Source organism: Tubulanus polymorphus, chromosome 5 (assembly GCF_964204645.1).
Source record: "Tubulanus polymorphus chromosome 5, tnTubPoly1.2, whole genome shotgun sequence".
NCBI classification, from domain to species: domain Eukaryota; kingdom Metazoa; phylum Nemertea; class Palaeonemertea; order Tubulaniformes; family Tubulanidae; genus Tubulanus; species Tubulanus polymorphus.
The window spans coordinates 21,530,633-21,543,849 of NC_134029.1; the positions used below are offsets into that span (position 1 = coordinate 21,530,633).

At 36.8% G+C, this 13,217-nt stretch overlaps 2 protein-coding genes across 4 annotated transcripts; both read left to right on the forward strand.

Moving 5' to 3' along the window:
- Positions 1-105: 105 nt before the first annotated feature.
- Positions 106-11,769, forward strand: LOC141905906 (serine/threonine-protein kinase Nek1-like). Of its 3 annotated transcripts, none has more exons than XM_074794994.1 (34): positions 106-258; positions 379-511; positions 686-782; positions 1,263-1,360; positions 1,437-1,520; positions 1,772-1,839; positions 2,187-2,273; positions 2,357-2,411; positions 2,502-2,702; positions 2,782-2,959; positions 3,198-3,499; positions 4,331-4,408; positions 4,545-4,598; positions 4,824-4,911; positions 4,998-5,082; positions 5,156-5,291; positions 5,528-5,617; positions 5,692-5,769; positions 5,847-5,900; positions 6,016-6,149; positions 6,229-6,345; positions 6,434-6,485; positions 6,577-6,721; positions 6,933-7,145; positions 7,532-7,645; positions 8,076-8,555; positions 8,812-9,041; positions 9,241-9,366; positions 9,446-9,552; positions 9,629-9,726; positions 9,798-9,965; positions 10,057-10,199; positions 10,501-10,630; positions 10,725-11,769. In XM_074794994.1, exons 2-34 carry the CDS (start codon positions 395-397, stop codon positions 10,733-10,735), a joined length of 4,218 nt encoding a protein of 1,405 aa, XP_074651095.1. In that variant the 5' UTR covers positions 106-258; positions 379-394; the 3' UTR covers positions 10,736-11,769. The 3 variants fall into 3 exon arrangements, with proteins under 3 accessions (XP_074651095.1, XP_074651097.1, XP_074651096.1); XM_074794996.1 differs by having other exon boundaries at positions 8,076-8,375; XM_074794995.1 differs by lacking the exons at positions 4,331-4,408; positions 4,545-4,598.
- Positions 11,770-11,954: 185 nt separating this feature from the next.
- Positions 11,955-13,217, forward strand: LOC141905049 (uncharacterized). Its single transcript, XM_074793775.1, has 4 exons — positions 11,955-12,044; positions 12,302-12,377; positions 12,458-12,769; positions 12,886-13,217. The coding sequence occupies exons 1-4, from the start codon at positions 12,009-12,011 to the stop codon at positions 13,011-13,013; spliced, it is 552 nt and encodes a 183-aa protein (XP_074649876.1). The 5' UTR covers positions 11,955-12,008; the 3' UTR covers positions 13,014-13,217.

Consider the following 13,217-nt stretch of genomic DNA (forward strand, 5'->3'; position numbering starts at 1 on the left):
GGAATTCCGTACTCACGTATGGAGTATCTTTTTGACTGGCGGATTCCACAATCTAGTCCTATTCCGTGTTTCACTCTGCACTGAGTTTGTGACAAGTATTTCAATATGGCGAACGGTGACATCAACAAATCCAGTCTAATGTAATTAATTACGTTAATTGACGCGTATACTTTGTTTAATGAAATCGAGTTGATCATCAATCGATCGAGTTATTTAAGAGGAATATATGTGCAAAATTTGAAGATTATCGCCCGACGGGTTAGTGAAAAATTGGACATTTTAAACGAAATTTTGCAATCTTTTCACTGATTTGGTTGCACAATAATAATAACGCACAATAATAATAACGTCCAGTTGTTTTTGTTGTTCTAAAAATAGACGATCTACCAAAACCATGGACAAATACCAGAAGATAAAGAAAATAGGCGAAGGTTCGTTCGGAACAGCGTATTTGGTGAAATCGAAAAAAGATGGGTCGCAATATGTCATTAAAGAGATTAACATTTCTAGGGTAAGTAAAGTAACTTAAGATTTGTCTACCAGTACCAGATTATGATTTTTGAATTCATTCGTCAATTCATATCTGGTAGTATGACTCTTCTGAAGTTAACTGTAAACCAAGCAAGTAATTTCAGATAATTCGAAGCAAATGATGGCAACTTATACTTTCGTGTTTCTTTTTCAGATGCAAAGAAAAGAAAGAGAAGAGGCCAGGAAAGAGGTGGCAGTTTTAGCTCAGATGAAACATCCTAATATAGTTGCCTATAGAGAATCATTTGAAGGTACATTAACTATTATAATACGCTAAGGCCTTCATTTCTATTATTAAACTTGCATCATATATCCGCCGATGAAAATTTTTGAATAAATGAAAAAAAGTTTCTTTCCCTCCTACCCTGGAAATGTGGGTGTTTTGAATCTGTCATCCAAGTTAAAGAGGTTGAAGAAATATGTTAGCCTGAGGCCTGCGTGCTAGATATGCATTGTCACTGGAAAAGAGTATCATTTATTACAGACAAATCTGATCAATCGTAGCAAACTTTATATGCATTATACATATTCTGTTTGGTTTTTTTACACATTTTCATCAAATTTTCCCCCCTGAGATATTTTGTCTGATGATATAGGTCAATAATATGTAATTTTTTTCCTCCTCTGGAAATTTGGCTGTAAAAATCTGTCATCTGAGTGCTTTCAAAGGGACATAGGAGTCTACATGTCTAGTGATTATTGATAATAATTTGGTGGTATTGTTTTTTTAGAAATTGGCAGTTTGTATATTTGTATGGATTATTGCGATGGAGGAGATTTGTACTCGAAGATTAATTCACAAAGAGGAATGCTATTCAATGAAGATCAGGTAAATCATCACTTGAAAGGTCGTTTAAGTTGTTTATCAGTGGAGTTCGAACTGAATTTCTGGGAGTTTATTTCAGGTTTTGGATTGGTTCGTTCAAATATGTCTCGCGATGAAGCACATCCACGATCGAAAGATTTTACACAGAGATATAAAATCTCAGGTAACACTGTTCATGCTGAGTCGAACCTATGTTACTATTTTAAAATAATAGTTTGAGCAATTTGTAAAGTACCTTTCCACGTGATATGACATGCTCAAAGCGCTCCCTCCTAGAAAGACTTGCGAAACAGCCATGAATTTTCAAATTTAATATCTTATCAAGTCAATGTCATCTGGTAAAGTGTTCCGCGATCTTGTTAAAAATTTCTCTCTTTCAGAATCTTATTCTGAGTTTCGGTTTTATTTTCATAGAATATTTTTTCCACCAAAAGAGGAGTTATAAAGCTCGGAGATTTCGGTATCGCTAAAGTGTTGAATAGGTATGTATTCTATTGGCAGCTTTATCATTTTGAACAAGAAAACCCATCCCTAAGGTCACTGTAGTCAATATATAATATCAAGGGTGGATCTAGGGTCTGATTCAGGGAGAGGCGCACCCCCAAAATTGAGGCATCAATTAATAAAAAGATCACCCCAAAAGAAAGCTAATCAGAAAACATTGAACTCATTTCGTGGAAATACAGTGAACAAGTTTATGAAATTGAAATTTTTTAGGTATCAGTTCGATATTTCAGGGAAACTTGACAATTTTAAGGAGGGGTGTGCACCCTCCCCTTGGATCTGCCTCTGCATATATACATTAATCAATATATCGTTCCATTTGTAGCACTGTTGAATTAGCTAGGACTTGTATAGGAACTCCTTACTATCTATCACCAGAGATCGTTGAAAATCAACCTTACAATAATAAAAGGTTTGTCCCTTCTGCAATTGCTTAACTTAACTTAAACATTTTGATATGTACCGAGTGACAATTTTACTACTTATCATTTTCAGTGATGTTTGGTCATTAGGATGTGTTCTTTATGAATTAACTACACTGAAACATGCAGTAAGTAATTTTCTGTTGCATTTTTTTAATGAAATCAAGAGTAGATATCTTCGATCATTTGTGATATTTTCTACATATTTTTCTTTACAGTTTGAAGCTGGTAACATGAAGAATCTGGTGCTGAAAATCATCAGGGGCTCGTACCCCCCAGTTTCGCCGAGATATTCTTATGATCTCAGAAATTTGATAGCTGCATTGTTCAAACGGAACCCTCGCGATCGTCCGTCTGTTAATTCCATCCTGCGCAAAAATTTCATCCAAAAGAAAATCGCCAAATTTTTAACCGAAACGGTAAGTTCGCCGAGAGTTTGTTCTATCTTCAGTTCAGTCGTTATATTCAGTTATTAATGTTGTTTCTGGGATTTTATAGAAACGTTCGGATGAATTCAGTCATACGGTGATGCATGGACAGAAAGTCGCGAAAGATTTGAGAGCGTTACCAGCTCGACCGCTGCCTAAACCAGCCGCTGCACCTGTCCGTCCAGCATCCGCTGTCTCGCGTCCTGCATCTGCTGCATCACGTCCTTCATCGGCTCGATCTCAAGCAGGTACATCTCGTATTCAATCGTTCTTCGAGAAAAGATATCTATGAATATGACCAGCAGGGTGAAATTGATGGGAAAGATTCTGAACATTTCCAAGAATATGTGAAATTTTGTGCTTTTATTCTTTTAGGCCCATTGTTTTATAAACAGCAAATCATTCAAACATTGATTTAATGTTTAGAAAATTGTTTTTGAATTCTCAGCCATGGCTATGAAAATACGTCACTATTTTGTCTTACAGGTGGTGGTGCCAAAAAGCCGAACGAAGTGAAAAAGTCGAACAACCGACCTGCTGCAGGTCGGTATAATCCGGCCAACGTTTACGCCCCTAGTTCTGCCCGACAATCGAAAGAAACTCCGCGAAAATCTGCCGATTACAAACAGCGTCCTGTCTCGGCCGGCGGACAGGCCGGAAGCTCGCAGGAAGCTCTCGCGAAGAAACGCCAGGAATTACAGGAACGAGAGAAAAAGCGCCGCGAAGCAGCAAGAAAACAGGAACAGAACTACGCGCGACAACACCGCGAACTCGTCGAGAAACAGAGGGTTAGTATTTGTTTCATCGTGCAAAGTCTGGATGTAAAATTCACGCTTTCTCACAATATAAAGAAACATTGAAAATGATTGTGTTCAAATAGGGTTTAATCAATATTATTTGTGCTTTTTATATGCTTTGTTTGCTTATTTCATTTTCGATGTTTAATTTCCATGAAAAATCGAACATTAAGTTTCTTCTTTGCTTTCATTTCATTTTCCATTCGACAATTTGAAGTCTTGCGCGGAATCAAAAGTAATGGCAGTTAGGGAACTTGGTATTCATGGGGAATTCAACACTTAAAAGAGTTTGTTGAACGCAAAACATCAGTGAAGCTTGAATTCACATGACCAGTTCAAATAAAACTGACAAATATTCAATACCAATGAAGGAGTGGTGTGGGTGAGGGGTTAAAGCGTTTGACTCTGGAAAGCCAAACCGTGAGTTCGAACCCGCGTACATTACCGTAGTTTCCACTTATCCTTCTCTACACCCAGGACTAAGTTGGTACCTGGTCTGATAGATGACTCCTGAGCGCTTAGGAGATGCTCAATTGTTACTTCTCCCCAGGGAGAGATGATTGATACATGGTTCGCATTATAGGCAGGGGTGACAACACCGATTTAATGGAAAGCGCCTTTGAACATTGTTTCAGTGGAAAGGGCACTATAGAAATTGAATTACTATCACTATCACCACTACTATCACTACTATCAATGTTAGTGTACAGTTCACTCCATCTTTCTCGATTAAGCTGCGTCTGAGCACCCAAAATAAGGGATATCTACTGTCGAGCTAAAAGTGTGATTTGCAGTGTGTTGTGTATGATCTATATCTTACAGTTGAGTCGTTTAAACAAAGCTCGTGAAGAGGGTTGGAAAAACTGTATCGATTCACTAAATAGTTCAAATGAAGACGGGGTACGTTATTCATACATGTTTAGATATTGATAAATATGGAAAAATATTGTTCAAACCTTGATCTCATTATAAGAATCATAATTCGGGTATTTGGTTCAGTGAATGTGTAATACGGGGTTTTCTGTCTGATTTTTAGAAGAAAACCCCAGAACCTCAGCATGACGTAAAACCAGCTCCTTTACCACCTAAAGTGAGTACATACCGTAATCACTATCACTGCCTTCTTCATCAGTCTGATGTATACCACTGCAACTACTAGCCTCAGCTTTTTCTGTCTACTTTATTTCTATCGCTTGATTCTCATTGAGTTGCTTTCGATTTTGCTTTATTTCGTTATAAACTGGAATGAATCCTCACAGTCGGTGAATTCCGATACAGTTCTTGTGCCGCTGTTTTATTGTCTAATCATTTGTAGATGATGATGAACGTTCCTGCGCCTCAGCAAGATCGTGGAAAGTACGAACAATATCACGCCTACCTCGATAAACTACAAAATGACATGGGTAATTATTAAAGTTGACTTTATTATATGGTTCACATATTGTTTTATGCATGTACATCTTGGATAATATTATTTGGTATTTTGTAGTTGGTCGTGCGATGAACCAAGCTCCAGTACGCAATGCTCCATCCCCAGTCCTAGCTCCAGCAGCTGCAAAAAGAGAGATTGAGAGGTAAGCCTTGCCTTTAGGAATCAGGTCAAATAGATAAGTATAAATCGGTAAATGTTTGATTTGGTTATTTTAGCCGGCAAGCAGGCCGTAATGCAGCTTATCGAGGAGCGCAGGCTGCGGAAAGAGCACGTGTCGTTAATGAATTCATCAGTCGTAAGAAAGAAGCAGCTGCGAATAAGAAAAGAGCACAAGCTGAAATATTACATGGTGTAAGTACCGTACAGATAATCTTAATGACTTGGTTACTGTTTGTAAGCGTTTATATTCGCCCTAACTCTTGTCTATTGTCAGGAGGTGAGTTTGATCAAGGTTGTATTTACCATCAGGTAGTGGTTATTGAGCCATTTGGCGTGTCCCATGAGGTGGCTGGTTGTTGAGCAGGTAGCCCCAAGTTCCAACAGGTTTTATGAAACTAATGCTTGTTAAAATGTATTCAATATTTTAGCCCTATTCGCGACCAACTTCCGCCCAAGCGGCCGGAGACGGTAACAGACTTCCAAATCGTGCACCATCTGCGCAGAATAGACAAGAGGAGGTACGTAGGTTTATGTTAAAAAATGATTGTAAGAAAAAAGCCAGAAAACTGAACAATGCTTCGATGTTTTCCAGGAATATCTGAAACGTCTCGGTCAAATCAGACAACAGAATTTGCAAGAGAGACGTGTTGTTAGAAATGATGGAGCAGGGGTATGTGTTTAAGACTGTTTTCATTCGAACATTTTACTTTGAATGATGTTTACCCGAACATGATTATTTCAATTCAGGATATATCTGCAAATGATGCTGAAATACGAAAGAAGAAAATTGAGGCGTTGAAGGTAAAATTCATCTATAAAACTGCCAAATCAAGTCTTTCATATATGTGATAAAGTTCAATATTACACCATGATTGTGTCACTTAATAACTTTGCTTTCTGCTTACTGGTGTTTTAGGCGCAAGCGGATGAAAGAGCTAAAAAACTAAAGGAACAACTTGAACAAAAGAGGAAAGATGCCTATGAGAAAGAGAAAGAACAACAACAGCAGCAGAAACAGTTCAATCGTGATAACAGAGTCCCAGCGCATCGGTAGGCCATATATAAACATTACTCATTACTTGTGATTTCTTGGATTTGTATATGTGATAATTCTTCGCTGCCATTTCAGAGCGGTACCTGTGTCTTCTCCTGCCCCTGTTATACCAATGACGAATGTAATGAAAGCGATCGGTGTCTCAGTCGACGACGAACAAAAAACCGAACCGGAAAAATTAGAACGAGAGAAGTACGTTTATATGTTTTATGGAATTGTGTTTGGGGTTTTGAGCTTTGTATACGGACTGCATTACTCAATTTGTATTATTCATTCATAGAACTGCCGTTCAGAAGAAGAAAGAAGAGATTCTTAAACGTATTAATGAAAAGGTTAGTTAGTTAGCGGAACGCAGTCAGTTACCGTGTATGTTAATGCTAGACCGATTCATTTCACTCACGTAAGGCATGATTGTATTTTCAGCCACCGGTTAAAGAAAGACCGAAGTGGGGCGCAGCTGTAGAAATGGACCCAGCCAAAGAACGGCCTAAATGGGGTGTAGGTGCGGGCGATGGTAAACCATTATTTGCCAATCTTCCTCTTGAAGTTACATCATCAGCTATGGAAGGTATGAGAATTAGATGACTAATTCTTAATAGTAATGTATTTATAAAGATGTTGTAAAGTGTATTTATCTTTCATAAAAAGCCATACATGCAAATATATCAGTACATTTTTAAGTGCAATGTATGGTTATGAAGGATCCAGAACTATGCAACGTTTATGAGGCTTTCATTCTACTGTTGATATACGTGTATTTCGAATGTATCTATTTCTAGCCACCAGCTCTCACGATGTAGTAATAAAACATGCGGTTGTTGCGACTCCAGAAAAGACGCCAGCGGAAGAGGCCGCTGATCCACCAGGGTCGAGTCGTAAACAGTGGGGCGGAGCTCCTAAAACTGTACTCGTCGCTTTAGAGAAAGCGAGCGTTATCGTTGACAGTACAACAATAACAATGCCTGAAGATGAGAAGGAAAGTCCCACCAAAGGTAAAGTGAAAGCATTCTACAGTTGTTTCGTGCACTTAACCCGATGTTACAATATTGATTATCAAAAGATAGAATTTAATGAATATTCCCTAAAATTCATAAAGACTAGTATTTTGATATTGCATGTAGCATTTCCATAATTGTGGCACTTTTGGAATAATTTTAATGTTAGAATGTTAAGTTTTCTGTGATAACACTGCAGGACCTAGTTCCACAGTTGTTAGTGTTAACTCTGAGTTCAAATTAGTTCATTTTCGATGAGTCAAATCTTAACTCAGAACTGTGGAACGGGGCCCAGCACTTAAGAATCTAACTCTGGTACTGAGTTTTTAATAACCCTGTAACATGTATTTTGATTGTTTGACGTTGTTGAATTTTGCACACAGGTAATCGGAAACAAAATGTAGCATTTACAATCGATATCGAAGAAGAAACAACACCCCCGGCACCACCAGTTAGATCTGGTACTGTTATAATTGATAAACCTTCTGTTGATACAAGTGAGTCCCCTATTGATTCACCAACCCAGGCCATTTGAGACATATCTGATACTTCATCATGAAAAACTAAATGTTCATCCTATTTACCTGTACCATTAGAATATATCTTAATATCATCTAAGGGATCATTCATTAAGCACATATGCAAGCTTGCATATCGCTGTGTGGGGGGTCAAAAATTGATCGCTTCACCTTTGACATAACCCTTAAGATCGCGTACATTAAAATCAGCAAAATTTTGCTTACAACTTTGTTTACTGGCATGTCCTGGAATATAGAAGGTCTACTCTTTGGTCTACAAGTATGACGCTCATGTGGAATGTTTCTGAAACGGTTTACTATGTCTCCATTGGTCTGATTATTTTTCTAAGTGTGAAATAGATGTTGTAATCGGTAGTTGCATGGTTTTCCTTTCTTCTTTCACCTGAAGGTAATTCAGATGTACCCACTGATACACCTCCTTCTGTCACCAACGCACCATCGGCTGAAGCTATGAGTATGAATAGCAAAACTCAGGTTATAGAAAAAGATATGACATCAAAGACCCAAGTTTTAGATAAGAAATCCGAAGAAATCGCTGAAAATAAAGATTCAGAAGAGAAGCTCTCAGAGAAAGAGAAGCCTTCTGAAGAGAAGCCCTCAAAGACAGAGGAAGTCTCAGAGGAAGAAGAGAAATGTTCTGACAATTCCTCTGAAAAAGATAAATTGGAGGTCGGAGCTGAGAAACAAGGTTCTGTAGTTTGTAGTAAAACTATAAAGCTTCCAACGCTTACTGTAACCTCTTCACCTCCTTCCGCTGTGCTACCTTCAAATGACGAAAATTTAGAGGTCATAGACATATCTCCTCAACCTTCTGTCATTACTTGCGATAAACCTCCTGCACAACCAATCACTGATGCTTGGCTGAAAGGTAAAAAATGTAAAATTGAACACAACCTGACATCTGCTTTGCCGTTAATTTTCTCTTGTCTGCTTTATTTGATATTGTTATTTACTTGATTTTGTGATCCAGTGCGTTTTATTAGCTGCAAAATTAAGCTCACTCTCTTTTATTCATTAGTCACAATGAGATATTATCCTTATTATTTTATCAATATCTTGTACTTTATTACTGTTGAATTTCATTCCATTATGTGTTCATTCTTGTATGTTCATTCATTCTACAGAAAAACCAGATGCACCTGAACAAAAACCTGAAGAATCAAAGCCTGATGAATCAAAACCAGAAGAATCAAACATGGCGACAAAACAAGAAGAGTCTAGTCAGAAATCCGAAGAGGTTTCAGCGAGTTTAATGGATAAAGTTGAATTGGATGAGGATGAAGATGAGAATCGACCTAGATCACAGATAAATTTGGGACTAACTACTGGACAGTTTGACTGCGCACAAGCTAGTGTAAGTTTGCAAATATACAGATCTTCTATTTTTGTGGTGATATTTCATATACTATCAGTGCAATGAACACACTCAGAAATACATGTATATGACCATCATTTCTCCTACGTTATCATGGATACTATTAGTGTTCTGATACACAAATTGCTTTGGTCATTTATGATGGGATATGTATACTATTCCTGTAATTGTATTTCAGTTACTGCGTACATGTTCGATGCCGGACTTATCCAAACTTTTCAAGACAATTGAAAGTCCAGCGAAAAGTCCAGAGAAAACTCCGATAAGTCAGAGTTTAGATTTAGCCATAATGGATGATTCGAAGGTGAGAAACATGAGAATGATGATTATAGTGAATGGGGCATCTTCTTGGGATTAAATTAATTTTTTGCTTGTTCTGCTAGCAATCTTTGGACCTCGATGTAGACGACATTGAAGAAGATTATGTTGATGATGACGATGATGATGAAATTAATGATGATACAAACTTTGGAGATGGAGACAGATTTTTGTATGAAAGCTAGAACCACTTTTCGCCAAGTAAATTTATGTGCTCGGTCAATAACTGTAGTTGTTTTATTTTACAGCGATGATGATGATGATGATGATGATGACAATGATGATGATGAAGATGATGATCTCTTAACTGTGATGGAATCGATGGAAAATATCCTTCACAAAACTGGTAATTTTTTTCATAATCCCTTGTCCTAGTTGTAATTTCACTACATAATTGATCTTACGTCACAATTTCAGATATGGATACAAGTGGAGAAACCAATGACAGTATAACAAAAGATGAAAATGAAGATGCTAGTTTAGAAGATGGTGATAATGAAGATGAAGAAATCGATGAGGATATGAATGAGGATGATATTGTGATTGGTCAAACTATCATTCCAGGGAAGGAAGAGTGGCAATCAGGTGAAAATAAACTACCTGTATTAACATAAGATTCTCGCATTACTCTGAGGTATGTTGTGAAGTTGTCAAAAATGAATTTGATTGATTTCAGATTCGTCAGATTACGACGATGACAATAATGAAGAACATGGAGCGACAAGAGATGAAGTGTTTTCGCGTCTCGAGGAAACACGAGCTAATCTCGAAGAGCAATTAGGATTCGATCGATTTATAGAGGCCTATAAAGCAGTTCAGGTATACGTTGGCTTACTACTGTACATCGCAGTATTGCAATAGTGCTTCAATCAACAAATTTCTTTGGAACTTACAGTGATTAAGTGAAAAGTATTTGTAAAGATACAAATTTTACCGATGTAGACAATCTATACTGGTATTGATTTTCGGATTTTTCAACATTGACAAACAGTAGGGACAGAAAAACTTTTAGTTATTCTGCCGGTTCGAATGGAGGCAAAATCTATTGTACAGTGCTACAGTGAATTTGAAATTTTTGTATTAAAATGTAATTGGTTTTTGTTTGACTTGTATATTTCAGGCGATTCACGAAGATGAAGACGAGAGTATAGAAGATTGTAGTAAAGTAGTTACTAAAATATTAGGAGATCAAAACCATCTTTATGATAAAATATTACGTCTTGTAATCGCTGATGGAGCTTATACCGAAGGTATGTTGCATATTATCATCATCCTCTTTTTGAGAACAGAGGGTTGGGGAATATTAATGAAATATACGCAATGTATTCATGTTTATGTTTTCAGATAACGAATGAGATGATTCTGCTGGTATTTTCAACTGAAAACTGAGATCTGATGATAGGAATTAATTTCTGCTGTGAATTCATTAACCGTCCATGTGTATGTTGATTTTCTCCAGTTCTGACCTCTGTCTGTGATACACTAAATAACATATCCATTACACGCGCCACAGACCTCTGTGATATACATCAGAGATTATAATAATCGTTTGTGTTCAAATTAGTGCTGTTTTATTGAATGTTAAGATTACTTAAAAGACGATTTATACGAAATGTATATTAGATACAGTGGAACCTTTGGAACTTCAGGGGACCGGAAAATCTGTTCGTTAATATAATCAATAGTTGGTTATATCCAGGATGAAATTATTAAAATTTTCCTATTTCGAATGAAATTCTAGGTTAGTGATAACCAATGAATCGCTATATCCAAGGTCATTACAACAAGGTTCCGCTATACTATTTCTAGAACAAGTCTATAGATAGTAGTGAACTATGTAGTAAGACTCAGTATATGTGTATAGTGTGCTAGTTTAGAAATGTCTCTATATTCTATAGAAGACCTGTTTAACCGGGTTTTCTCGTTCAAACACATGAGATATTATTACAGAGCGTGTTTATAATTGTTAAGCTGTTTATTTTGTATATGTAATTATGAATGAATGTCTATGTGGGCAACTTAGACAAATGAATATAACCAAGTGGATGAGTTCTAGACTCTAAATCTTTGAGTCTAGTTAGTTTCCATTTCATAGTTTCGATCTTTTTACCGTACCTGGTAGGCCTATAGAAAATGTATAGATGTATTAAATGTCTTATACACATCAAAGGAGATGAATTTAGAAAACATTTAAGGATAAAATGTGTGGTCTTCATTGCAGAATTACTTTAAAACTTATGTTTTTGTGACTTATATGAACATTTTGCTTGGAAAATATTAATCTACCAAAGTAAAAGTCCATCCATGGCGTTCCATAATGAAAATATATCAATAGGAAATTTTTAAAGGCCTATGATGTCGATTGCAATTTTGTTAAGGGGTATATACATGCTATGTAATATTTTTCATTTTATGCAATCTTGTAAAATAAAGATGCTTTTTAAACTGTATTGTTCTTTGTGAAGGCTTCAATTTTATTTGAGCTTTGTTTGAGGTAAATATCGTCGTTTCGTGTTGTAAATAAGCGTATTCTGGTTTTCGATTTGGTCTGCAAAGTGCGCGAAGTAGCATCCCAGTAGAAAGCGGTCGCTACCTTTACAGTTACGGAGCTCGTTCGTTTCACGCGAAATGACGCATAAAAGGTGTCCAAAATGCCACAACAAGGTATTTGTATTCATTGTTAAAGAAATTTAATGATATTTTCAGATCATGAGGTTATTTTATCAATATATTAAAGTTGAAATTAAATTTAAAGTCGATATATTGATTGTACTAATTAGCGAAAATCACCGATATATTTATTTTTCACTGATCGGTCGATGATGGATATTTTATTTCCTAGGGGAAGAATGATCAATTATTTTATTTCTAGGTGATGTTTTGTCACATTTAGATTTGATTAATTTGTTTCTGTTTATTAGATTCCAGTTGCTTGTAAGTCGTGTAAATGCGGTCATAAATTCCAAGTGCGATCAAAATTAGCTATTGATGATAAGGGTAAGTTAATTAACATCAAACTTGCTGGATCTTAATTAGAAAATTTCAAAAACTGCTAGTTTCTTGCCGATCTTTTAAAGGTAAAACCAGATTCCGGCCACCCACAAATATCAGCGAACGAAAGAAACGTTTGGTAAGAGTTCGGAAAGTCACGGCGCAATATCAGGCGAGCATTCCCGCCCGACTGAAACAAATCCGAAAAAAGGTCAGAGAAAACGTGACCGGGGCCGGTAGTACGGACAGACGACCGGTAGGTCGACCTCGTAAAAATCCGATCAATCCATCGGTAAGTTCGTCGTCGAACTCGGCGACTTCAGAGACATCGGGAATTCAACATCAACGGACGAAAAGACAAATGAAATGTGCACTAGCGAGAGCTAGAGATGAAGCAGGTTGGTACAAATAAATTAATCCTGTGAACCCTGTTACAACGACACCCCTAAATGCCGGTGTAGCATCTATACGGGAGAATTATGCGTGATTATTTTCTCATTACTTCGATTTTCAGAAAAAGTGACGGCGAATCAGAATGAAGAAACGTACAGTAATTTATCCGCGGAGAAAGCATTGCAGTATTCTATCATACTAGCCGAACTAAATCGCAAATACGCCATTCAAACATTTAAACCGATTTGAACGAGAAATCTCCGTTATTGTAAGACTTGTGTGCAATAGATAGTAAGAACTGCCTGCTGTAAATGATGAGAGAAGAGAGGATTAGGAAGTGTCATCGAATTCAAGTGAATTTAATGAGTCTGCTCGAAAGACTACAGTGTAAAATAAAAACCTGTATATTATACTACCTAGATCATTTATACTTTATATAATATCCATAGAAAT

Excerpts from the sequence above, each read along its gene's own strand:
- LOC141905906 (XM_074794994.1), top strand. The coding sequence starts at position 395 with ATGGACAAATACCAGAAGATAAAGAAAATAGGCGAAGGTTCGTTCGGA. Across the intron at positions 9,966-10,056 it reads GAAGGAAGAGTGGCAATCAG|ATTCGTCAGATTACGACGAT; the intron begins GTGAAAATAAAC and ends GATTGATTTCAG. Across the intron at positions 10,200-10,500 it reads AGGCCTATAAAGCAGTTCAG|GCGATTCACGAAGATGAAGA; the intron begins GTATACGTTGGC and ends TGTATATTTCAG.
- LOC141905049 (XM_074793775.1), top strand. The coding sequence starts at position 12,009 with ATGACGCATAAAAGGTGTCCAAAATGCCACAACAAG. Across the intron at positions 12,045-12,301 it reads GTCCAAAATGCCACAACAAG|ATTCCAGTTGCTTGTAAGTC; the intron begins GTATTTGTATTC and ends TCTGTTTATTAG. Across the intron at positions 12,770-12,885 it reads GAGAGCTAGAGATGAAGCAG|AAAAAGTGACGGCGAATCAG; the intron begins GTTGGTACAAAT and ends TTCGATTTTCAG.